This window comes from Notamacropus eugenii, chromosome 1, assembly GCF_028372415.1.
Source record: "Notamacropus eugenii isolate mMacEug1 chromosome 1, mMacEug1.pri_v2, whole genome shotgun sequence".
Classification (NCBI taxonomy): domain Eukaryota; kingdom Metazoa; phylum Chordata; class Mammalia; order Diprotodontia; family Macropodidae; genus Notamacropus; species Notamacropus eugenii.
The window spans coordinates 608,946,643-608,974,160 of record NC_092872.1 but is presented as its reverse complement, the minus strand read 5'-3'; the positions used below and the strand labels follow the sequence as shown (position 1 = coordinate 608,974,160).

At 37.9% G+C, this 27,518-nt stretch overlaps 1 protein-coding gene and 1 pseudogene across 1 annotated transcript in view; both read left to right on the top strand.

Moving 5' to 3' along the window:
* Positions 1-27,518, top strand: part of KIF13B (kinesin family member 13B) — a 241,569-nt gene that overhangs the window by 13,958 nt on the left and 200,093 nt on the right. Inside the window, exon 2 of the mRNA XM_072634812.1 lies at positions 4,423-4,516. Within this exon, the coding sequence (XP_072490913.1) occupies positions 4,423-4,516 (94 nt within the window). The remainder of the gene's footprint in view (positions 1-4,422; positions 4,517-27,518) is intronic.
* Positions 18,011-18,856, top strand: LOC140520693 (TIP41-like protein; annotated as a pseudogene).

Below are 27,518 nucleotides of genomic sequence, written 5' to 3'. Positions count from 1 at the left end.
GCTTCAGTATTTTAGACTTTTGGAATACCCTCTATAATTTATGTATTACAAGGAAGAATTCCTTGGGATTACCAAAAGGCCACTCCCAGCGACCTTTTGGAGGCACCGTGATTCCAGGACACATGTCTCTGGAGTGAGAGAGTGCATACTTGAATCCCAGCTCTGCCACTTACCACTGGTTTGACTTGGGCCAAGTAACTTAACCTCTCTTGGCCTCAGTTTCCTTATTTGTAACAGAAGGTGATTGGACTTTACATGTTCTCTAAGGTCCTATCAGGTTCAAAGTCTGTGATCTCATTCTGTTGTTTTTTTGCTTGGGCATGCTTCACTGATGTCATCTCTTCTATCCACACACTCAGAAGTCCTAGATAGGAAACTTTTTGCTTTTTTTCCTTAACATCCCTAAACAGAAAAGGATTAGCAGTTTTGCTTGACTCTCTGACCTGAGATAATGTAGAAGAGGTTACAAACATAATCTAACAATAATAGCTAATCCAAACACCATTTGGCCCTGACAAGCAATCAGCTGTGCCCTCTTCATTCATTTAGTTAGTTCCCAATTTATAATAGGCTGTGTTCCAAAAGTACGTTTGTGAGGTGGTTCTCTGGAACTTCAATCATATATTCCCAAAGAAACAATATTATAAATGGTACTTAGGTTCCCAGATCTGTTCACAGGAGACTATTTAACCCATGATGTAGCTGTTTAGTACTTTTCTTTCTTCTCATTTTTATTGGAAAATGTTCCAAGTTCCAACTGTGACTTTGGAGAAGCTAAGAATACATCTCTCCCAGCCTCTGTAAAAGCATTTCTTTGACTTTTCCCCACCACCCTTGTGGTGACAGGGGATCCTGTTCCTGTCCATAGCACCCTAGCCATAGAGGGTAGTCTTTAATGCCATCTCCATTCCCAGCTGCCCAAACCTTGAGAAATTATTCCCTGCTCTTCTCCATTCTCTTTTAATTTATTTCAAGTAAGTGAAAAATTATTGCCTCTCCTATTAGGCTATTTTCCACTGGCATATTACACAGTAATGCTTTTTGAAAGGAACCCTAGGTTAGCCCTGCCCTCACAGTTCGTAATTTGGATTTAGGATGGGAATCTTTCTCATGATTGAGTAGTGGTAACAAGAGGGGGCTCCTGTAGTGACATTTTGTGTGTAAGGGATGTTTTTAAGTTGGGTATCAGTGTGTCAGAGACTGACTTTATTATATATTAAATTTATGAAATAAGTTATTAGATAATTATTAAAATTATAAAATGATTTTTATGAGTTTCAATTCAGCAAGCATTTATCATGTGCTTACTATGATGGGTACTGTGCTAGGGACAGAGATTCAATGACAAAAATAAGGCTCTGCCTTCAAGAAGATTAAATGGGAAAGGGAGGAGGGGAATACAGTATATACACTGATAAATAAATTCCAAATATATAAAATAAATACCAAGTAGTTTCTTGGTGATCGGTACTAATAATTGGGAGAAATCAAGAAAGACTTGTAGAAGATGGCATTTGAACTGAGAAGCTCCAAGCAGTGAAGGTGAACATTAGGGACAGAATGGTGAATGGACATAGAATGTTGTATACAAAGAGTAAGTAAGTAGAACTTGTAATGTATTAGGGGAGTACTGTGTAATCATCCTGGAAAGACAGATTGGAACTAGATTATGAAAGGCTTTAAGTGCCCAAATTGAGAAGTCACATATTCTAGAGGCAATAATGAGGTTTTCTGAGCAAAGAAATGACATGGTCAAATATGTCCATTAGTGTTGTCAATTTGGCAGCTGTGTGGAAGATGGATTGGGAAAGATAGAGGCTAGATTCAGGGAGACCCATTGGACTATGCAGTTGTCCAAGACAGGGACTGTGAATGTGAGGCAGAACTAGGGTTTCTTTCAAAAAGTACTATTGTATAAATATAGGAATACAGGATTTAGGTTACCCAAATTTGATTTATTCACAATTTCTCAGGAATGGATTTCTTTACATAAATCAGGATATACCATACTTCATTACACACACAAGCTCCTCTGCTTAGATTCATCCTTTTCAAGTAACTGAGTTCCTGGATATTTAGTTTGTGGTTTGAATCCCAATGAGTAATCCACAATCACTAATATAATTATGGTCAGCTCTGATTTTATACAGGTATTATTGGATTTCAGGATTACTTGCTGTGACTCACTTATCTTCCATCTCTCTTTATTGCTGGCTTCTCCCTTACTGCCTGTGAACAAATCTATGGCTCTCCCATCCTCAAAAATCCTCATTTGATCCTTCTTTGCCCAGTGTGATCCTGTATCTTTTCTGCCCTTTGTGGCTAAACTCTTTGGGAAGGTTGCCAGCAACAGATGCCTTCACTTTACCCTCATTCTTCTTAACTCCTTACAGTCCAGCTTCTCAGCTCATTCCACCAAAACTTCCCTTTCCAAAGGTTTTTGTTTAGTCATTTTAGTCATATCTGACTCTTTATTACCCCATTTAGGGTTTTCTTGGCAAAGATATGGGAGTGTTTTGCCATTTCCTTCTCCAGCTCATTTGATAGATGAAGAAACGGTGGCAAACATGGTTAAGTGACTTGCCCAGGTTCACATAGCTTGTTAAGTATCTGAGGCCAGATTTGAACTCAGGAAAGTGAGTCTTCCTGATTTCAGGCGTGGCATTATATCTACTGTGCTGCCCTTCTCCAAAGTTACCACTGATCTTTTAATTGCCAGATCCAGTGGCTTTTTCTCAATCATCATTTTTCTTGCCTCTCTGCAGTCCATGACACTGTTGATCACCTTCTTCTTAATACTCTCATCTCTAAGCTTTTGGGATACCATTCCTCCTGGTTCTCCTCCTACCCAATTGACCACTCTTCCCCAGTCTTCTTTGCTGGATCCTCATCCAGGTTATACCCTCTAACCATGTGCTCCCTAGGTCTTTGTCCTGGTCACTCTTCTCTCTATATGCTAGTACATTGCTTGATGATCTTTTTGGCTCCTGTAGATTTAATTCATCCCAATGCTGTTGATTCTCAACTCTGCTTATTTCTGACCTAAATTCTCTGCTGACATCTAGTCCCATATCTCTGGATGTCTTTCAGACATCTTAAATTGGATGTCCAGCAAACATCTTTAACACGATGAGTGTAAGAGATCACTAAATGAGATAGTATGAGAAAAGAAGAGCCCAGGACAGAGTCTTAGAGATCATCCACAATTACTGGATATGACATGGATGAAACTCCAGCAAAGGAAATTTAAGAGAGGTCAGGCATAAAGGAGATGAACTGAGAGAGTAGAGTAAGGTCACAAAAACCCATGGAATAGAGAGTATTCATTTAGGAAGTGAGAGAAGGTGTTTAGTAGTTTCAAATGCTGTAGAAGGACTGAAAAATCCCTTAGATTTGGCAATTGAGAGATCATTGGTATCTTTTGAGAGCTCATTTTCATTTGGATCATGGGGTTGAATGCCAGATTGCAGAGAGTTTCGAAACGACAGGAGATAAAGTAGAGATACCCAAATGTAGACATCTTTTTCAAGGATCAAGAATTTTAGCTGAGAAGAGGAATAAAGCTATTGATTGAAAGCAGGCATGGTAATATCTAGTGACGGTTTTTGTTTTGTTTTGTTTTAAGAATGAGAAGACTTGGGTGCTTTTGTAGGTGGCAGGAAGGAATTAGCAGATATTGAGAGGCTGAAGTTTGGAGGGAGAAAATGGGCAAAAATGCTGGGGAAGACAGATGCATCTCTGGGGATTACCTTTGGCAGGAGGAAAGGGATGGCTAGACATACATCAAGTGGGTTAGAAAAAATCTATGTTTTCTAGATGGTGGGAATATGTGGGATATGTGGGAAACTAATGTGAAGTAAAAACAAAAGACACTATTTAAAAAAAGACCCTGTTAATAGGACATTGCTAAAAAAAGAAAGATAAAAATTAACTCTCTAAATCTTAATACAATAGGACTAATGTCCATACAAATTAAGGTATAGCTTGTTAGTCATCTTCTGTAGGATGATTTTAAGGTTGGTTTTGTTTTCTTCTATTTAAAAATTTCTTTTCAATTCATGATTTGTTTTTCAACATGAAAGATTTGATGTAAATAACAAATTTTTCAAGAAACATTTGTAGGGATTTAGAATTGTTAAAGCTATTTGTATGAGAGTGCTGGACCTGAAGTTAGGAAAACTTGTTTTCCTGGTTTCAAATCTGGCCTCAGACACTTACAAGTTGTGTGACCTTGGGCAAATCATTTATCCCTGTTTGCCTCAGTTTACTTATCTATAAAATGAATTGGAGAAGGTAATGGCAAATCAGTCCACTATCATAGCCAAGAAAACCCCAAATGGGGTTACAAAGAGTTTGATAAAACTGAAAAATGGCATAACAATTGCTTAAAAAAACATGTTTTTTCTATTTTTTCTCCTACAGAATTTGACCTGCATACCAAATGTGTGGTGGATGTAGATGCAAATAAAGTTATTCTTTACCCTGCAAATACTAATCTTTCCAAAGGAGATGTCAGGTAAGATAAGAAACAAAATCAGAATAGTTCTTTTTTTTTTTTTTTTATGTTTGGTTTGAGTTCTCATATCACCTGTGATAACTTAATTCATCAATTAGGTATTATGGAATGCCCCCTGGATCTGTGATACTATGCTAATACATGATATGATATTATGCTAAACCATGTGTTGGTTGCAAAATTAGTAGATAATAGGTGGTACAGTTGATAGTGTGCTGATCCTTGAGTCAAGAAGATTAATCTTCATGAGTTTAAATCTGACCTCAGACATTTACTAGCTATATGACCCTGGGCAAATCACCTAACTCTGCCTCAGTTTCTTCATCTGTCAAATGAATTGGAGAAGGAAATGGCAAAACACTGCCATATTTTTGTCAAGAAAGTCCCAAATGTGGTCACGAAGAATCAGACATGACTGAAATATGACTGACCAGAACGTCCTTGTCCTAGGGCATGGTAGCCAACGCAAATAAAAACGAGGTCTCCCAATTCTATTTTCATCTGTTTTGGGCTGCACTCAGGCAAACCATGTTTGCTACCACTGCCTTAGAGGAAGCTAATAGTCTTCTTGGAGAGATAAGGCCAACTCATGAAACAGTTTAAAGGTAATATAAAGGGAGTGTGTGTTTGAGTGCCAAAAGGAGTGGTACAGAGAGTAAAGTGCAGTAGGAGCTCAGAGAAAAGGGAGTGAACCATGCAGCTGGAGTAACTGGGAGGGAGGCTTTGTGAAAAAGGCCAGACTGAAAAGAAGTCCGGAAGGTTGGGCAACGTTTGAAGGGGCAGCAGTATTGAAAACATTCATCTTGTTCCTCTTGCTTGGAGTACACCTACCTCTTTGCTTGTCCAGTGTCTACTAATCCTTCAGGGCCCAGCTGGAGGACTTCTGGGCCTGTTCTTTCCCTGTTATAAACTCCAGCAACAGCTCAGTCTGTAGAATACAACTTAGCCCCTGTGTGCGCTTATGTTGTTAGCTGTAATTTGTGTCCTGTGTCTCCAGTAGATTGCAGATTTATCTAGAGTAGGAACCATTCATTACATTTCTTATGTTACATGCCTCCTCTACCCTCATTCCCCAAAAGGGCTGAGAACATAGTTAAATTTGTGTTGATTTGATTATTTGTGGAAAGAACAACTCGAACCAAAGGTAGTGAGTGAGGGGTGGGGTAAATGCCCAGAAAGTGTGCTGTACTCGGAAAATCTTGAGATAGACCCAGCTAGACTGGTTTGTGTTAGAGATAAGCAAATTTGTGTTAGTAATAGCAAGAGATAAGGTTGTGTTGGTAGATTGGGGCCATGTTGTATAGCACCTTGAAATGTCCTTTACAGGAATCTAAGCTGCCTTTTGCAAGGGAGCTATTGAAGATTTTGTAACAAAGGCAAATCCATGATCGAATGAGATTTTATTTATATCTGTCTATCTATCCAATTAGATATACCTACTACGCTCTGAAAGTGGGACGCCAATGGGCCCCTGCCAAGGGCTCCTGGACCCCCCCTAGCTTTAGAGTGATTATCAATAGTAACTGTTGCTGTTTCCTCCCCCCCTCCCCCCCAGCCTGATGTCTTTCTTTTTCTTGACCTCATTAAAGGGGTCATGCCCTGCCAACTTCTTAAGCAGGCCTATTCAGTGAATGGGCGTTGCCTCACCCTAAGTGAGTACCTGCAAAGACCACTGGATTCAGATGGCTCTGGAGGAGAAGTGAGGCTGGTGACCTGCACAGCCCTCCCTCACTCAAAACAAAGTCAAGTGAAAGTCATGTCATCGTTTCTCTGATGGCATGATCTTCTTTGGCAACAAAGGACGAACACGATAGACATGTTAAGCAGACCTCACCACAAAATTATGTAAATGTGAGTTGCTCATAGTGGTGGTAATGATAATTTTTTTTTGTTTTTATTTTTTCCTTTTTATTTTGCATTCCAAATTCTCTCCCTCCTTCTAGTCTCTCCCCTACCCGTTGAGAAGTCTAGCAATATAATACCCACTTACATGTGAAATTATTCGAAACATTTACATATTAGCCATGTTGCAAAAAAAGGGCAAGAAAAATAAAGTGAAAAAGATATGCTGAAATATGCATTCAGATTTGATGATGATAATTTAAGTGCTTAGAGGGGAACACACACTGAATCTTACCTGAACTTTGTATCTCCCCCAATACCTACTGTAATGCTGTGAACAGAGTAGTAGGCTCTTAGCTGGCAAAATTGAACTGAAGATTTTTCTGTTGTAGTTGCAATGTGTAAGACGGATTGATGTGGGCCAGCTGAGGGCTTGGGAGACCAGTTGCTAAGATGTTACTATAGTTTTGACAAGGTGGCTTTTGAGGAGTTGGACTAGAACTGAGGGCACGGAGAGGAAGGGACTGACTGAGTAACTTGTACGTAATGAGTATTCAGTGAATGTTGATTGACTTGATTTGAAAACTTTAAGGAATTAATGGGAAATATTAATAGAACTTTGCTATTAACTGGCTTATCAAAGATGAATATAAGCTTTGGGGCCTGATTTAGCCATGTAGTCTTTAGTTCTAGTTAGAAATAGGTACTTTTTGGTAGCATTAATCATTGTTAGAATAATTTTTATAATTTTCCAGCTGAAAAATTCAGTTACTGCTATATTTGATTTGATAGGTGACCTCATCTAGAGTTAGAGAGTGTTTTTGTCTGGAGATGAGAAGCTTTTATTTAGCCTTTATTTACTCTAAATGGTGATGTTTTTCTCAGAAGATGAACATATTCTCCTTTTCATCTGGAAGCAGCCACTGCTGATTCAGTCACTTCCAAGACCTGCTCCTGGTTTGCTCTGTTTGGGGCTATGCTGGTGTGGCCTATGCTGGACTGGGCTCTACTCTTACCCAGGTGTGACAGACCTTTCCTGCTGATCTTTCAAATTGTCTTTGGCATCTGTACACTGAGAGTTTTGGAAACTGCCACTGCAGTGATTCAGTCTCCCCATGGCCTGTTACAAGTTTGCTGGGACTTGGTCCACTGCAGCCTGTGCCGGACTGTGTTCACTCTCACCCTAGCGCAACAGACCTTTCCTGCCAACTTTCTAAGTTGTCTTGGGCTGGAAATTTGTTTCAATTTGTCTTTTTGTGAGTTCTGCTGCTTCACAATTTGTTTAGAGGCATTTTTTAAAGGGACTTGCTCAGGTGAGTCTCTGCCTTTACTCTTCCATCTTGGCTCCATCCAGGGATCTATTTGTAATTGAGTTTGATGCCACTGGTCTAGTGTGAGGCTGTGGCACATATATAAGTAGTACCAAATAAAAGGATGGGCATGATGGATGAGTGAATGTGCTCTAACCAAGCTCAACTCCATCACTTCAGGTAACAGATCACCCAAAAGGAATAGACAAATAAGCTAAAGCCCTAATAAGGGCAGCTAGGTGGTGCAGTGGATAGTGCAGGAGTCAGGAGGACCTGAGTTCAAATCTCACCTCAGACACTTGACACTCACTAGCTGTGTGACTTTGGGCAAGTCACTTAACCCCAATTGCCTCATCCTGGGTCATCTCCAATCATCCTGAATTCAGATGGCTCTGGAGGAAAAGTGAGGCTGGTGACCTTGTGCAGTCTTCCCTCACTCAAAACAAAGTCAAGTGCAAGTCATGTCATTGTTTCTCTGATGGCATGGTCTTCAGCAATGAAGGAAAAACACGCACACACACACACACACACACACACACACACAGGAAAATTGCCTCACACACACACACACACACACACACACACACACACACACACACACACTAAGGAAAATTGCCTGACTGAAAAAAAAAGATTGAAGAAATGAGTAAGCAAAAAAAAGACTCCAATCCTTGAGTACATATTATAGTGTTAAAGGAAAGAAAGCTTAAAGAGAAGATATTAGGAAGGGGAAAAGTTCCCAAAGACAAAACAGGTCTATTACAAGTCTCTCCAGAGGGACTAATAAGTTCACTAAGAGAAAGGAGGAGAATTTGGCATCTCAGGAAGATGAAATTCAGATTGGTGAAGCAAGAGAAAAGATACAAATAAGAGACAACTATCTGGAAAATGCTTTGGAGGTATTTTTAACAAAACAGTATGGAGAATAGAATGGTCCTGATTAAAGAAAAAATAATAGAGATGGCCAAATAGTTAATAAAACAGAATCACAGAATGATTCAACTAGAAGATATTAGTGATACAAATGAATTTATTGTTAAAACAAACAAAAAGTTCCTCAGAATGCAGTTTTAAAGAAAGATTGAAAATATATTGGCTCTGGAAAGTCTAAATTATTGGAATATCTAGAGATTCTAAAATAAGAAGTTTAATATACTTTTGCTGACCAACCCCCTGGCCCAAAAAAAGCAGGAGCAGTAGCCATTTTTTCAAGACAAAGTAGAAGTAGAATTATTAAACATAGAAAGAAAGAAACGTGGTTAATGGAACAAAGATTTAGAATTAGAAGAGCCATTATTAACAGTCATATATTATAAACTCCTGTTTTTCTGATCAGAAAGTTGAGGCCTAGAGAGGCTAAAATTAGAAGTGGTAAATGCTAGAATCAGGATTCAGTTCCATGTTTTCTGATTTCAGAGCTAGTTTTTTTTTTTTTTTTTTGTACTTTTCATTGTAGTGAGGAAAATGACATCAGTTTCAAGTATATTTCCTGCAAATGGCATGGCAACCAAATATATGAAAGTCAATCAATTAGATTTATTAAGTCAACCATTATTTATTAAATGCTTACTGCCTGCCAGGATACTGTACTATGTACTGGAAAGTTTTTTGGTAATAGTTAATTGAAACATGAATAAATGGAAAGTCATTAGGTATTAATAATAGGAGACTTTAATTTCCCTCTCTCAGAACTGAATGAGATAAGTAGAAAAGAAGTTAACTTGGAACAGAATACTGAAAAAAACTAGAGATAATATTGAGAGATCTGAATGAAAATATCAAAAAGTTTACTTATCAAACAGTTGTGAAACTTATACAAAAATTGATCATGATCAAGGGTATGAAGGCAGAAATTTTAAATGCTTTATATACATATAAATAATGAGCATATTAAATAATATTATAGAGATGCTAAATTATGTTAACGTATAAATGGTGTCAAAACAGTATAACAATGTGTGGTATATTTAGCAACAGCTAAATAGTCAGCAAACATATCCCTAAATGAGTAGATTAACAAAGGAGAAAAGAGAACAGTGAACATAAGGAGAAAAAATAAGTTAATAAACCAAAGAAGCACAAAAAAAAGAACATTTGAAACTTAAAGATGAATAAATAGAATAATAATAACTACTATATAAATAAATGTAAATAAATATGAATTATACATAGACACATAAATATAATGAATGAATATATAATAAATTAAAATAGGTAACACATGTAAATAAAGAATAAACAAAATAATTGCCCTGTATTAAAACAGCTTATTTTTAAAAATAAGACCATCAAACTGAGAAATATCCAGTTTTTATTTTTTTTAGAGGTAAACCAAATTGCAAAAATAATAACAACAAATGAGAAAGGGAAATCACAACAAATGGAATAGAAATAAATTTATAATTGCGTGATAGCAAAACAGAAAATTTTAATGAATTGGATTAATAAGTATTGAAACAAAATACATTTGACAAAACAGGAAATAGATAAATTAACTAATCTTAGAGAAATATAACAAGTTAGGCAATAAACATTTATTTAGGGCCTAATGATTGCTGGGCATTATGCTAAACTCTAGGAATACCGAAAAAGATCAGACCTCTCTCCAAAACAATCGTAGTTCCTGCTCTCAAGGTTCTCAGAGTTGAATGGAGGAGACAATATGCAAACATCTGTACTGACAGGGTTGATGTAAGCCAAATCCAGTGAGAAATACTCATTATGGACTAGAAGAAGGGAAAAGTCTATGTAAATTCAATTATATGTACATACATTTGTGTAATACTATGTGCAAATAAGAGATATACAGGATAAATTGGGGGTAGTCTCAGAAGGGAGGCCCTAAGCACTGTGTACACCGTAGGGAAAAGGAAGATAGTGGTGTCAATCATCTAGCGTTTATTAAGCACCCTTCATGTATCCTTGTGGACACTGGATGCAGCACTGGACTGACACAAAGGTATGAAGAAAGGCAAAACAAACTAACAAAACAAAATGCGTACTCACTGACTTTAACCAATAGCATCAGATAATTAAGAAGCATTTAATAAATGTTGACTATATGTCAGTAACTGTGCTAGGTTTTGGAGATATTAGAACAAAAGTGAGATGGCCCCTGCCCTTAAGAAACATAAATGCAAATCATAGCAAAACTCATGATAAATTTAGGAGACAGCTTTGATGCTGTTTGTTCGAGTTAATTCTCACAGTCTTTTTTTTTTTCCTACAAATCAACTGATAGGTATACAAGGTCGGAGTTGCATGGAAGGTCATTCGCAAGAACTTTTATTTTGCTTAATTGCTTAGTGGGTTTTTTTGCTGTTTATTTATACTTAGTCTGTGATTGGTTTCACTTGGGGAAAATATTTGTGTATATGAAAATAAAAGCAGTAACTGCATTTCATTGTTACAGGGAAAGATGCAGTTTCTGGTGGAGTGGTAGTACTTGGTGAGCTCAGGATCAGTAAGCATCAGTTCATGGGTTTTTGGTTTGTTGTTGTTCACCTTCTTTTGGATTCTGGATGTCCTAGACCAGGTCTGCACAGCCTGCGGCTTGACAAAGTATGGTGGTCTGTGAAAAATGGAGAGGACATTTTTTGCAGGCCGCCCAAAATCCTTTGGTGGCTGGCAAGTGGCCTGTGAGCTGCAGATTGTGCGGGCCTGGTCCTAAACTGTGGAGACTCAGCTGAAGTTGCTTTATCTCTGGTGCATATTTTCTTTTTTGGAAAAGTTTGAGAGGGCATGGGGATCAGTGAAAGTGTCTAGTTCCTAGCTATTTGTCAGAAAAATACATGGAGAGTTTAATACATCACTAGTGCAGTATGAGTCCTGCATTGTGATATGGCAGCCATAAAAGCTGATTTTGTCTTGGCTGCACAAAAAGAAGCATAGCTTACAGAACCAAGGCATTGGTGCTAGAAGCAACATGACACAGTGGGTGGAGTGCTAACTTTGGAGTCAGGAAGAACTGGGTTTACGTAGCCCATCTGACATAGTCTATCTATAGGGACTCTAGGCAAGTTTCTTAACCCCTTGTTTGCCCATGGCAACTCTGTCAAGCTGTACGTTGCTGAACAGACGCCAAATGCCAAATTCCAATTAGGGGTTTCTAATACTTGTGAAAAAGATCCAGGCTTTAAGTAGGAAAAAAAGTTCCTTTGTACTCTTGAGTCCATGTTATATGAGGATAAGTTGAAAGAACTGAGGATGCCTAATTTGGAAAAGAGAACACTGTGTTATAAGAAATGGTAGCTGTATTCAGGTATGTGGAAGGCAGTCATGTGGGTAATGTTAGACTTGGTCTGTGTGACCCCGAAAGGCAGAACCAGGAGTGGTGGGTGTAGAGTTGCAAAGAAGACAATTGAGGCTGGAGAGCAGAAACAACTTAGGAATGCTGAGTCATCACACAGAGCAGTGGGCTTCTTCTGCAGGTGGAGTGACAGAGGCTGGACAATCATGTGGTGTAGCTGGGATTCCTTTTTGGATATGAGTTGGACTCGAAATACGTCCTTTCTAAAATTCTATAATTGGTAGCATACAGCAACAACAAGAGCAGTTGTTGGCCCTCAGCAATCCTTTATATTCTGGGAAACTATCCAGTCTTTTCACTGGAGCTCATTCAGGTGCATACATTCACCCCAGCTTTGGCCATTCCACCATACTACCCTTATAAGGAAGATTTGTCACAAAGACAGTGCTAGGTCTTCTTGAAAACTGCTTCCATGGACCTCCATGTGGAATAAAAGTTCCTGGCCTAGCCTTCCTGGAAGAGCATAGCTTCTGTAAATTATTTATTCAAACTGTATTTGCGTCCCTTGGACATTCAAGATCTTTAGAGTTCTGAGCTAGACTGCAAATTAAAGTTAGAAAGGAATGAGACTTCTGCCTTCTGAGGCCTTCCAGTCTCAGAGGGATGATTAGCATCTGCTGAGTTAAAGGCAGACTGCGATTAGAATACCAGGGAGTCAGCCATCAGACATCTTAACTCCAGGAGGTGTTAGAAATCACAGAATGTTAGTGTTCGAAGCGTTGGAAGTCCACCTGCTTCATTTTACAAGTGAAGAAACCAAGATATGAACTGACTTGCTCAAGATTACTCTTATTCATTATACTCACTGTTGCTTTTTCAGCATACTGTAAGAGAAGGATGGGGTTCCTAGAAGATAAACTCATTTATTTCCCAATGTTTCCTGGGACTAGCCCTGATTAGTAGTAACTCTGAAATTGAGACAGTATTTTGATGCAATTGAGGATGCTTAAAAATAATATTGCTTGCTCATTTTCTTTTGTATTACTTTTTGGTTTGTTTTATGATTTCTTCCATTCATTTTAATTCTTCTATGCAACATGATTAAGGTAAAAATGTATTTAATAGGAATGTATGTGTACAGCCTATATAAAATTGTATGCTGTCTCAGGGAGGGAAGGCAGGAGGTAGGAGAGAAGGAAGGGAAGGGAGGGAAAAATATACATTATTTGGAAGTGATTGTGGAACACTGAAAACAAATAAAATAATAATAAAAAAATTGCTTGAGGATCCTTCCGAATAAAACAAGCCAATGCTATCATGAAAATATTTTTATTTTGTATTTTACTGTATGTTATTGGCCAGTTTTACTTCAGAAACTATAGAAGGAACATCTCATTTTAAATAGTTTTTTATTTATAATACAAATAACGTAAATTAAGTGGAAAAAATAATTGTACAGTTGAATAACTATTTTTTGGTCAGACTTAATGAAAACAAGTGGGGTATTTATTTTTGTAACCCATATCTCCTTCCTACTCCCCTTTCCTGACCCTTTGTTAAATATTTTTATCCCCAAATGGAGAAAAAGGAGAATTATACAGGAGGAATTCAAGTGCCTCCATATAAGTTGAAGGCCCATTTGGGAAGTGACAGTTCTGTAGCTTGTAGAAATTATAGAAGGGAAGAAGCTGGTCAATCAGAAGTTGAGGTAAATGAACAAATAAAAAACCAGCTTCCTTGTACCTTATGAAGAGGCAAATATCTGACTTTTTTTTAATACCCTATGACATTGACAAAGTACATGCTGCCCTGAGATATGTGTGATAGCAGCAGTGGTTGCTGTTTTAATGCAGAAGGCAAGGTATAAGGTGAATTACATGGGTAAAATATTTTAATTTTTCTAATCATAATGTGGGAGGATTCATAAGGGAAATATGCAAGTGTATCTAGTAGTTCAGCAGGTCCTGATGCCTGGGGAAAAGAAGCAGTTAAAAAAAAAGAAGGGATGAAATCAGGAAGTTTACTAACCTGAAAATCCTGCCTGTTCAGGAATATTCCATGCATCATGTTCAACGCAGCTGCCCCCAAAAAGGGAGCACCTGTTAATGAAGTTGCTTAATTTGGGCCACCAGATCATTCCTTTGTTATACTGCTTGTAGTTTGTCGTCATTCTTATTCTCTGTGTAATGTGGAGGAAAGAGGAAGAACTTAGAATCTGAGGGTATAAGCTCAGTTCTGATTCCTCCTACTCCGTTTGCTTTTAGGCAAGGCATTTCACTTTTTTCTGTGCCTCAGTTTTTTCATCTATAAAATGAAACAGTTGGACTATATCAGTAGTATGAGACAAATCCGTGCAGCTGCGTATTGGCTTCAGTAACTACAAATCAACATTATGTTGTATTTTTATTTATTTTGTTAAACATTTCCCAGTTACATTTTAATCTGGTTTGGGCTGTACTCTTGAGTTTGTCCTCAGGACCAGAGGAGAGCAGCTGGCACCTTTGGGCTACATGATCTCTAAGACTCAGCTCTAAATCTGTGATCCTAGGAATATTATTAGATACTAATCCCAATTAAGATCTCCATTATAGCCATTCAGTAACAATTGGTTAAATTTATGAGAACCATGATACTTTAGGTTTTTCTTTCAAATATTTTTCTGTAACTTTAAATCTGTTGTTTCAGATACTGTGTAATTAGAAAGTATAACCCCACATTCACAGTGCTAAGTCATTCTTTTGTTCAGTGCCTCCTTTTTGTAATGCACTTGTAGATAGATGCAAAGATAAATTATCATAGTCCCTTGTTTCATGGAGTTTCTGCTTTAATAGGGAAGACAGAACATGTACATAAGAAGCTCCTTGGGAAGTTCATAGGAGACAGATCATTTTCACCTAGTGCATGAGAAGCCTAAGGGAGAAATCAAAGGTGATATGTGACTTGACTTGGAGCTTGAAGGAACTGGAAAGCATTTCATTAGATGAAGATATGAGGGATCGAGGCTGGGGAGAAGACATTTCAGCCATGAAGGGTAACCTGAGCAAAGTCATAGGATCCACGACTTAGAAGTCAGGTTCATCCAGTTCAGTACAACAGTTGAGAGGCAGCAGACCTGTTCAGGGATCCTTGGTAATCTGTTTTAACTGGAGTATTAAGGGTCTGAAGGGAGAGGAGGATGAGATTGGTATTTTGGAGTTGTTATGTCGGGGGTGTTTTAAGCTCTCACATGGTTGACTAGAGAACTGGGAAGTTTACTAAGGGCTTTTCCTCAACAAGCCTGTGGTGAGGTAGGTAGTGCAAATACTATTATCCCCGCTTTACAAGGGAGGAAACCAGACCTCTCAGGTTGTGACTTCTAAGATTATATAGACAGTAAATGGCAGAGCTACAATGTAAACCCAGGTCTTCTGACCCTAAGTCCAGTGCTTTTTCCACAATATCACATGATTTCCCCGTAACATAAATTAAAATTACCTGTGAGTATTAGCAAGAAGTAGAATTTAATAGAAATATTTCTATCTTAACCTAGCTTTAAAAAAATCTTTTTAAAAAGCTTATTCGTAACTAATACGGACTAGGCATAGCTAGTAAAAATTAAAAGCTGTCTCATCTGATCAAATTAATAATAATCCTCTGTGACCCGAATTCTCTGACATTTTAAAAGTATATTAGAGCCAAGGCCAACCCTTTGTATTCCTACGTAATTTTCTCTGGGGAATAGTTGCCATCAGTCTTTTAGGTGTTGTTTCATTGATCCTGAATGGGTCATTTGACCCCCAAATATATTCTTACCTTCTCATAACTAATTTGAGGTAGGATACTATCTCTGGAAGCCATTATTAATATATAAATGCTATATATATTATATAAATATATCACATAATATATGACAACATACATTATATATAAATTATAGCACCCACTCACATGTTAGCAGAGATTATTAGTTCTTCAGATTAACTGGAGAGCAGTGTCCAGGAGTCCAACACAAGTAGGAGGCAGCAAGGTAGCCCAGTGGATAGACCACTGGACTCTGAATCTGGAAGATCTGAGTGCAAATCCAGCCCCAGACACTTACTAGCTCTGTGACTGGGCAAGTCACTTAGCCTCTGTTTGCCTCAATTTATTCAATTGTAAAATGGGATTTATAATACTTAAACTTACCTCATGGGGTTTTTGTGAAGATTAAATGAAATAATCTTTATTCCTCTTTTATCATCTGCCACAGTCTGTTTTTTAAGATGTTATTTTCTTCAGTATTTTTTTGAGCCTCCTGTACCAAGTTGTTGACTCATTTTTCATAATTTTCTTGCATCATTCTCATTTCTCTTCCCAAGTTTTCCCCTACCTCTCTTAATTGATTTTCAAAATGCTTTTTGAGATCTTCCATGGCCCGAGACCAATTCACATTTTTCTTGGAGGTTTTGGATGTTTTGACTTTGTCTTCTGAGTTTTGTTTTGATCTTTCTTGTCACCATAGTAACTTTCTGTGTTCAAAATGTTTTTCTGTTGTTTGCTCATTTTTCCAATCTATATTTTGACTTTTAACTCTTTGCTAAAGTGGGGCTCTGCTTCCAATGTGGAGGGGGATACTGTCCCAACCAAACTTCAGGGGTTTTGTGCAGCTATTTTCAGAGATACTTCTAGGGACCTCTAAGTTTTCATTTCTTCCAAGGTGGTATAATCTGAGAAGAGGCCTGTTTATTCCTCTCCTGGCCTGTGCTCTGGTCTGTGAGTTGTGAGTGCACAAGCATTCTGTTCTGTCTTGGAACTGTGATGAGGGTCGCTGCTCCTACTGCAGCTGCAAGATATGGTTTGCTAATGCTCCTCCTTGCCCTGAGACTGCCTCCCAGAACTGTGATCCAGATTTGAGTATGGGCAAAGCAAGAGAGTCCTGTCCTTGGTGCCAGCAAAGAGACCTCTGTAATCTTCTTCTGACCAGTTGTTTGACCTCCTTACCGTCTGTGGGCTGAGAGCTCCAGAAGCTGTGGCTGCTACTGTTGATTCAGTGGCTCCCAGGGCCTACTCCTGATTTGTTATGATTCTATCTGCACTGGCAAGGCCTGTACTAGATTGTGCTCCACTCTTGCCCATATCTCACTTCTAAGTCATCTTGGGCTGGAAAATTATTTCACCCTGTCCTTTTGTGGGTTCTATTGCTCTAGACTTTGTTTTAGGGCATTATTTAAAGGTGATTGGGGAGAGAGATCAAGAGAGTCCCTGCCTTTTCTCAGTCATCTTGACTCCACCTCCTTCTATGAAATAATTTTTGTAAAGAGTGCTTAGCACGGTGCTTGGAACATAATAAGCACTAAATAAATGCTAGTTATCTTGAAATTTGGAAAAGATACAGATCATGAACACTATTACTTAGGGTATTTCCAGATGTGGGGGGATGTCACTTAGGGAGGAGGAGACAGAAGGGGAGAGATGAGTCTTAATTTGCATAAAGGTTGCCTCAAAAAGGGAAATAAAGATTCCCAAGAAAATTTTTATCTGCTTCACAGTTTTTGCAGTGTCTGGCCCTGATCAAAAGGTACAGACTAAATCTTCTTATATCGTAATCCCCTAAGATTGGTACATCTAAACATGCTGATATCTCTATGGATACTGAGGTGTGGATTTTGCAGGTCTGAACAAGGAACAAGTAAACTTTCATATATGCTTTAATTTGAAAATGTAATTAAGAAACTCATTTGTATCCTAGGTTCTGAATGTCTTTTCTGATTTGCTAAGAAGTGTGACCTACCTTTGTATTGTAATAAATTATTGTATATTTTTGTTCATAGATCTCTCTTGAAGTTCCTCTTACTAATTTTTTTTTTTCAATTCAGTAAGCATTCCTTATCCTAAGGATATCCTTCTCAATTCTTGTTTTTGAGATATGCAACCTAATGGGTTAATCTTTTTTGATCAACTAAAAAAAACTAAAAATTCTGTCCACTTTGGAACTTGTCTTGCTCTAGAGGTTTCTAATTTACTTCCTAGTTGTTTGCATTTTCTGCTTCTCAGATTATCTTGAATTTACTTGACTCATGTTTATATGCTGTATCCCCAGGTAGAATGTTAGCTCCTTAAAAGCAGGGGCTGGTTTTTATTTTGCATTTGTAATCACAACGTCAGCCCAATATCTTAAAGATAGTAAGTGCTTTTATGTTGGCTTCTCATGCTGGTTCCAGGATGCCACTATCTTCATGATGATCTGTGACTTTCAAAACAACTGCCAGGACTTTTTTTGGACCCTGGAAGCTAGCTTATGGTGGCCAAGATGCATATCATGAAGTTGGCTGATGTGGAGAAATTAGTTGATGAACTAGCTATACATGTTGTCTCTTCATGGAATGATAGTTGTGAACAATATTTAAGAATCCAGCATGGTTCTGGTTTTGGAATGTTCAATGCAACTAATGCTTTAAAACATACAAACACCTACTAAAGAATGTTTAAGAATGGTAGGAGAGCAGGACAGATTGTTGACCCATATGACTGAAGCCATAGAGCAGATTACAAAGGAAGGTGACTTGACTGATTCACTTGAGTTAAAATTGTGCCTCTGAAGATCACATTGACATGGAGGAATTGAAAGTGAGGGAATAGATTAAATTTTGGAACTAGTTTTGTTACCCAAGAATGAACTTCACAATCATGGAGTTTCAGGTTTATTTGTAAAATTTAAAGCAATACCTTCTAGCCTTTTCCTGCTATTAAGATTTTTCTTAATAATTGATTGTGTACTCATCAGGATGGGAGCACAAAGCTTTACTAGGAGGCTGATAAGACTTACATGTTAAGAGAATACACTTTGTGTGAAAGTGACATAGCAAGTTTAATGCATATTTACAGAACCTAACAAATGCTTACCTGTAATGGGGGGAAGTATATGAGAGGCAGGAGTTTGCTTAACCAGTGGTACCTAACCTTGTGGCTGCATATGAAAGTATTATGCATATAATCTAAATGAAGTACATCATAACATGGAGCCCTCACTGCAGATGACTGTTGTGGGCTGGGAAAGAGTTATTTGGAACAAATAATAAATAATTGTGTATCATACATATCACAATAGATAACTCCAAGTCCAAGATAGTAAGTGAGTGGCCCATTTTCTTTAGCCTAAAGCAGGACTTCTTAAACTTTTTCTACTCAGTACTTCTTAAACCATGGATTGCGACCTAAGGGAAAGTAAATGACAGCTTACTGTAGACAGATTCTGCTCACCTGCTGTTCGTATCAACTGGACATATCTCTCTGTACCTAAAATTCATTGGGAGTTGAGCTAAAGTTTTGGATTGACATTCTGTAAGACTTCATAGGTTTTTATATGCCTTAAGAAACAGTTGAAGGCAGTGGGCTTATAATTACCACAAGTAATTATTGTCTAGCATGAAGAGATTAATTAACTGAATCTAGTGGTTCCTTATAACTTTCATAGGTTTCCTGGAAAATAAAAGATTATGTATTTTGGAATTGTTCCAATTTTAGCTTTGCAAACAGAAGTCACTTGTTGAAAAGCTAATCTTCCTTTTTTGTGCTTACAGAGTAAGTTTATATTTTTCCCTGAAAAGTCCTTAAATGGACTTTTAAGACAAATTTGTTCAGAATTAGAGTAAAAAAATTATTTTCTGAATTTCAAGGTATGGCAAACAGTGATATAGTGATTAATAGTGTGAATCTCTATTCTTTTCTGTCATCTGTTCCTGGAAGTCATGGTATCTGAATCGTTTTATGGCTTCGACTCATTTTGTAATGACAGATGCCTTATTTTTGGTTCTGTTGTACTGATTTTTTTGTACTTTTACTCCATTTGAGACCTTAATATTGGTGCTAGTACAGAGAAACTTCTGGCATATAGCTTTCTGTCGGATCTGGTATTGAGGGGAAATATGCTCTGTATTAGGTATTAAAACTAGTTTTGTGTTGTTTTTTTTTTTATTGGAGTTTTAAAGAAGAAAATGAGGGAAAACATTTTCAAAATAAAACTTAGTTTTTGAATTATATTTTCAGGTTTCGTTTATGACAGGAGACCCAGTTAAAAAAAGAATAAACTTGGGACAAACTAAATAACTATTGGATAGCTTTAGTGAAGTGCAAAAAGTAAATGAAAATTTCAATTCATTGAACAGTTATTAAGTGTCTACTAAGCACTAGACACTCTACTTAGCACTGGGGATACAAATAAGAAAGAAGACAGTCCCTGCTGTAGAGAGCTTACAGTCTAATGGGGGAAGACCGCTGAAAAGTGAGGGGGGTGGAATTTGGGAGACCGAAGGCTTGTAGTTATCTATTGTGATGACATATAATTATGTCTTATTGGTTCCAAACATGATCCCCTTTTTTTGTAATTGAATAAGCAAGCAGTTACTAGCCTCAAAAAAGGAAAAAACCTGTTGATGAATTTGTTGAATGTATGTGCAGGGAGCATAACAGGGCCTTGCACAATTTCATATGGTGACTATCCAAGTGCTAAACTGTTATCTTGCCACCAGGGGAGAGTTCCTTATTGTGTTAAGAACCATGAATCACAAAAAGAGGTTAAAGAAACTGGCCAGATCCCAGATTAAAGAGTTGACTGGAGAAGTTAGTTTTAGCTGTGACATTACCTGAGTAACAGCTCAGTTGAACGAGTAGGTCCTGGCTGAGCATTGAGGGAGAGAAAAGGAGGAGATATCAGGAGATATCAGATATCAGGGTACCTGGCATATGGGAATGAATCTTAGGCTGAAGTTGGGGCTAGTGTCTGGCTCTTGAACGAGGAAGAAAAAATGCATTCTGCTTTCTGACAAATGCAATTCATCAAGTATTTATAGAGCCCTAAGTATGTGCAGGGCACTGTTCTGGGGAAGCTTTAGGGATACAAGGACAAAAAAATGAAAAGCAGACTCTGCCCCTGCCTTCATTTTACTACGGGTTTACAGTTAGTAAACAGGTAAATAAATCTGTGATCTGAGGGAAGAAAGTGTTAATTGGGAGAATGAGGAGAGGCATTTTCTTATAAGGTATTAAAGGATTCTAAGAGATCAAGTCCAGAAGGCACAGAGACAGAATGAAGAGTTGGAAATAGCACAAGGGATCATTTGGCCAGAAGGTAGTGTGTGGATGAAAGGAAGCTATGTGAAATGTCTAGATGGAAGGTTAGGTTGAAGTCTCATTGTGAAGATGTTGTGCTGTTTCTTCAAATGGGACTATTATTGTCTTTGTGTATAGGTGAATATGGTCTCTACATGTGTGAAATGGAAATTTATTGCCTTTTCTGTAACTTTTCTTCAAGTTGAGTCTGTTAGTGACACATTTGCTAACAGTAAGCTTTTCTAATCGACTCATTCATTGTGCTTCTGATTTCTTTTGATCTATAGTTTTTGCCACGTTACATAGCATTTTATTTATTACTGTAATTTTTTAAATTAGATTTTAGCCGTGTTAGTTAAAAGGTTTTAAACAATGATAACTGGACTTGGAGGCTGTTAAAAGTTAGGGAACAAAGAACACAAACTGATTATTAAGCTTGTCTACTCTGGTTGGACCTAGGATATTGGTAATACCTTCCCATTGTTCTATTGTGACATCACACAATGCAGCAAAGAAAATCATAAATTTTTTAAAAAAGCGTTTTAACCCAGTAGACAAAGTACTTGATGGTTCTTTTCCTTATCAGTAACCTTCTATTTGATGACCAAAATACTTAGCCACTCCAGTTTTTGTCTAATGATACAATAGCCTCATCCCTAACAGATCACTATGTACATTATTAGCATGTACTTGGTCCAAGGTTGTGAGGCAGTGCAGTGCAGCAGAAGGAACCTTGGGCAGCATTCTAAGAGATCTGGGTTCTGGTCTTGTCTCAGTTACTAACTGGTCTTGTGACCTTGAGCAAATAGCTTTACTTCCCAGAATTTTTGTGAGTATACTACAAACCTTAAAGTGTTGGATAAATGAGAGTTGTTATGATTATGATCTCTCTGGGACTGTTTCTTCCCTTATACAATGAAGGAATTAAATTGAATGCTAACTAAAGACCATTCCAGTCACTGAAGTTTGATGACTATGGGAAATTTTATCTTCAAATCCACATTTGCAAAACAAAGTAAGCCAGGGCTTGACAAAATGATGCCAATAGTAATATTTTCAGTGACTCAAGAAGAGAATGATAGTTCATGTTCTTAAAAAGCCAAGTAAAATAAACTTCATAACTATAGCTTTTCTTCTTATTCTTTGGTGAGAGTGTTTAAAAAGTAGTTATAATGAAATTCTCAGGCAAAGCATTTTTTGTTCTAAGTGGAGTACAGAGAAATTGGGTTTTCTGCCCTCCCAGAACAGATGCCTTTTCTCACAATGCTCCCTTCATCCACTGGAAAGACCTTCCTGCCTCTTTACTCATCTATATATGCCAGCTATTTTGGAAAGCCCAGATCAAGACCCTCTTCCTCCACAAAGCTTTCCGTAGAAGTTCCAGGCCCTACTGATTGTATACTTTCTCTAATTCCTTCTATTGTACTCATTATATGCATCACAATGAGTATTTCACTATACTGCTTTCTTCAAATAGTTCATTTACGCATAGATATTTCTATTTTCTGTACCATTATAGTTCCCAGCACCATCCTAAGCATGGCAAAAGTGCTTGAAAAAGACTTTTTGAATGATTGTTATTTGTTACTAAGGAGGATAGGATTGAGAGAGGGACCACCATAGCAGAATTTGTGAAATAAAGTGGGTTGGCTTGTGCTTCCAATTTTCTTACCTCTCATGGAATGGCTAATGAGAAACATAGAAAATGTTTATAAAGGTTGAGTGTATCTATAGAGAAGAAAAAAAGGATAAAAGAAAGCTAAGTTACAATTCAACTCTGCCAATATGCTGATCAGAGCAGTTGCCTTATTTTGGAGGTGGAGGAACTACGAGTAATTACTAAACCTTACGGGAGAGATTTGTTTCTCCTTTCCTGCTGTGGTTGACAAGAAGGGGCTCCCATGGGGGGAGGGAGAGGAGGGCTCAGGCAGCTGAGTTCTTTCAGTAGCAAAGCCCCCTGTCCCTCCCAAACACTCTTAGAAGGACGGTGAAATGAGAAATGGAAGACACAACATTATAGATGTAAGTGTATCTTTGAACAAAACTAGAATCTTTAAAAAATACTCACTGATGAGCAGTGTTGTACAATTTAAAATAATTGAACTTAATTTTTTTTATTAAAAAAAAAACAACCCCTGTAATATCAATCATTTTTAAATGGCCAGTTAGGTGGCATATGTTCAGGGTACAAGTGAGGGTAAGTCCTTTTGTGGGATGTTTGATAACAGATTTAACATTCTGAATCAGGACTCCCACTGACCATTGCAATATGCCGCCTCTCATAAACACTAACTCAGATTTCAGTTCTAGGCCCTGTGATCCTTTGCGTGAACACATTCCATTTATTTGTGCCTGTGCTTTTCTGCCTGTTGTGAATCACTGGATGCTAATATCAATCTTTTTACTTGGACAAAGCTTCTGCGGGTGCCCCCATTTAGTCTGGATTCCTAGACACTGTCTAGAATTGACCTGTTTAGCCTCTGAACCTTTCCTGTTTTCTGTTTGGCCAGAGATGCCAGACTGACCTTGCACTCTCTCTACTCATTGTGCCTGATAGTGAGTTCTTTTTGTACAAGACTGTCCTCTGTGCTCTGTTGGGTTGTGGTTGCTTTCCTAAGACCTTGCTCTCCTGTCTTTTATTGCGGCTTGTGACTGAGTATGTGTAGTGAAGACTTGAGCTTAAGGATTAGTGAGAATTTAAATCTGTGCTTCATTTACTGGGGCCAAAATTTCCTAATTTGTAGAAAGGCCATGGCATTGGGGATTCTCTGCCTGGTGCTAAAAGGAACAGGATAGCCAGGATGACCAAGCTATCATTTTCAGGTGGTACAAGAGAATGCTGGGAAGATTCCAAGGTTTTGACTTTCAAATAAATTCTTTGCATTCCTGTATAAATTCAGTCCAAATCCTATGACAACTTGTGTGTGAGTAACCAAAGTGCTTCTATAACCTAGTCAATTGCTAATAATTTCTCATAATCTGTATAACAAAAGATCCCTGGAGTCTCTTACAGTGAAGTTGGGCCTGCAGTCACTTTTCATTTATTGAGAACACTTGGGTGTTTGTATAACTTTTAATTGGTAATAACCACAGTGACTCAACCTGGTGTGATGGCTGCCACCCCCTAGACAGAAACCACCCAAGTGTCTGCTTCAGCCTTATGACTTTTTCCTCTGCAGTGTAGCAACTTGCATAATGTTTCTACAGTTCTCTTTAGAATCCAGGGAAGAGGGAGTGAGTTATAAGCTGTTGTTTTTATTGGCGCCCAGTGTTCAAGGTCATCTTCTTACTTTAAAGGAATAAATGATGCCAAGTAGAGGATGGGATTTTTTGAAATGCTATAAATGAAAGCCATCTTCCCTAAAGGTGATTTTGACTTTGAATCTCTCTGTTTACAGAAACTTGTTTGGTTTTGTAAGTATTAGAAAGATTGTGAGGTAACTAGGCTAGGATCAAAATGATGTTTGAAATAAAGGCAAGAAAATGGAAAGTATTCTCATTGGGTTTTATAGGAGCTTAAAAAAAAAAGACTGGCTAGGAATGCTTTCTTCAGTCCCTCAGGTAGCTTGTTTCATCTTTCAAAAAGGAAAACAGCTTATTATCCTTTCAGTGTGAAGTTATTGAAGAGAGTTCTGAACAAAGTATGAAGATGTAGCTTCTAGTCTTGGCTGTATGACCTTGGTCAAGTCACCTTCCCTGTGGGAGCCTCAGATCCTTCCTTATATGTAAAATGAAGTTGTTATACAGAAGTATCAAACTTGTGGGCTGTGCATAGGCCTATAAAACTCCTGAATGGGTCTGAGTCGGGATAAAGTGTAACTGGGAAATGTTTAACAAAATAAACAAAAATACAGTCCAACATAGATAATCTTCATTTGTTTTTCTACATTAATTATGGTCTGCAGAAGTCAGTTTCTATTTGAGTATGACACCATTGGACTAGATAATCTTCAAGGTCTCTTCCAGCTGTAAGATCCTATGATCTTAAGTATGTATTTATTCCATGATCCTGCCAAAGCAGTATTTTTTTCAGCTCTTGTCCTTGTGCTGCATTCTCTAGTTTGTCTCTGCTCATGCTACCCCACCTCCCCCACCACTGCCTTCCATTTTTGAAATATATGATTTCACAGGAGGGCTATTTATGGAATATGGGTTAGATTTTAAAGTACTATAGATGAAAATTGTCTCATATTTTCTCAATCCTTATCTTGTTGCTTCTCTTTCTTCTCTGTCATATTTGGGTCTGTTCTAAGGTATATTTGTTCTGTTATGACCAAAAATCAAATATTGATATTGATATCTCTTTGAATTATAACAAATATTAGAATAAAATCCACGAAGATCATGAGACCATAGATTTAAAGCTGAATGAAACCAAAGAGATCATCTCGTCCAGGAGTGGGGAATCTGTGGCCTCAAGGCCACATATGGCCCTCTAGGTCCTCAGGTGTGGCCTTTTGACTGAGTCCAAGTTTTACAGATCAAATCCTTTTATTAAGGATTTTTAAGGATTTATTTATTATTTTGAGGGTTCATTCATTCATTTATTTACTTACTTATTAAGGATATTTAAAGGGCTGCACTTGAAGACCTAGAGGGCCACACGTGGCCTTGAGGCTGCAGGGTCTCCACCCCTAGTCCATTTCTCTCCTACTTGCAGCTAAGTGGTGCAGTAGATAATGCGCTGTATTTGAACCTCTCTGCAGCCTTTGACACTGTTGATTACCCTCTCCTTCTCGATGCTCTCTCCTAGTGCTCCTATCTGTCTAACCATATCTTAGTCTTCTTTGCTTTATACTCATCCAGATCACACCCTCTAATTTGTCTCCCAGGGCTCTGTGCTGGGCAGTCTTCCCTTCTCCTTCTCTGCTTCACTTGGTAATCCTATCAGATCCCATAGACTTAATTGCTCATGATTCTGAAGTCTAGCCCTGATGGGACCTCCATTCTTACACCTCTTGCTTTTCAGACATCTCGAACAGGATGTCCAGTAGGTGTCTTAACCTCAACATTTCCAAAACAGAATCTTCCCTCCCTTCACCCAAACTTCTGTTTCCATCTGAGGGCTCCACCATCTTTTTTATACCAGTGTCCCAGGCTGTCAACCGAAGAGGCATCCTCAACCCTTCATTATCTCTCATTCTCCATCTCCAGTATGTTACTAAGGCTTGTTGTTTTCATTTTTGCAACATCTCTCAAATATACTCTTTTTTCCCTGCTGCTAATTCTGGTACAGGTCCTTATCATCTCACACTGAAAACTATTGCCATAGCCTGCTGGTGGGTTTCACTGCCTTTTTTTTTTTTTTTTTTTTGGACCATTTCCTTGTCTTTCCTCACTCCAGTCTATCCACCATTCAGCTGCTGAGGTGGTTTTCCTAAAGCATGAGTGTGACCATGTCAGTCCCTCCCCACCTTCATCATTGGCTCCCTATTGTGACATATAAAAAATTTGAGAGCCATAGTTTCTGAGTAATTAATCATTTTATTAATCATGCTAGCATATAATTAATAAAAGAGATCAGTGACAGACATTCTTGAATGCCAAAGACCCCTCATGAAATCACTCAATGCTTATATGCCTTTGGAAGAGTAGATGTTCCTGAGGGTGGCAATCAGTTCTGATTGGTTAACAGGTAATGAGAGAATGAATATTATAATGAGAGGTCGGCTTATTTTAATAAGGGTCTCAGGGATGTGATTCTGATCTCATAGTTTGGTCAAAGAAACTTATCTATACCCACATCAGCTATCTAGGGTAAGCAAGATGAAAAGGAGGATCCACATTTTCTCAGACCTGTCTGAGTAAACCACAATGGGCCAGAATCCATCAGCTCATCTAAACTAAGCTTTTTTTACCTTTTGAACAGATTTCAATTTTCCCCACCCATTATTAGTCCTGTATTTCAAAGGCTGCCTGAATAACCTACAGGCTCATTTCTGAATGAGGAAGTAGAAAAGGGGAAAAACCTTGGTCCCAATTCAATAATTGGCTGTTAATATAGGAGAGAAATTATAATTTCTCTCACCATCACCTTCCTGACTTCAGACCAGATACTCTTATCAACTTCACCACCTAGCTGCCTACCTAAGCTTTGATTAACGTTAATTATGGTGCTTTTTCTCTGTTCTGTCAACTGTGTGGAGGATGGTTTGGATGGGGAAACAACAAAAGTGGGTAGACTAGGAGACTTTCAGTAGTCCCTGGAAGAATTGAGGAAAGTTTGAAGGAAACTGTGAGATCTGAGATTTCATCAATCTGAATAGTTCCTCCACCGGTAGAGATCACTCTTTTTACCCTTTCTCATTCCTGTCCATGCTTTTCTATTAAATTCTTCATAGAGAATCTATCCTACTTAGTTCTGGTGCTCTTTACACCTTTTCTTATCTTTTCTTATTTTATTCTTCAGCCACTTAGGATTTTTACTTTATATTTATGAATTATCTGTATACAATGAGTTTCTCAGGCTAAAGATATAGAAGACACTTGGCAATCCTAGGCGAATTCCCTCTAGAATATGGTGATTTCCGGGATA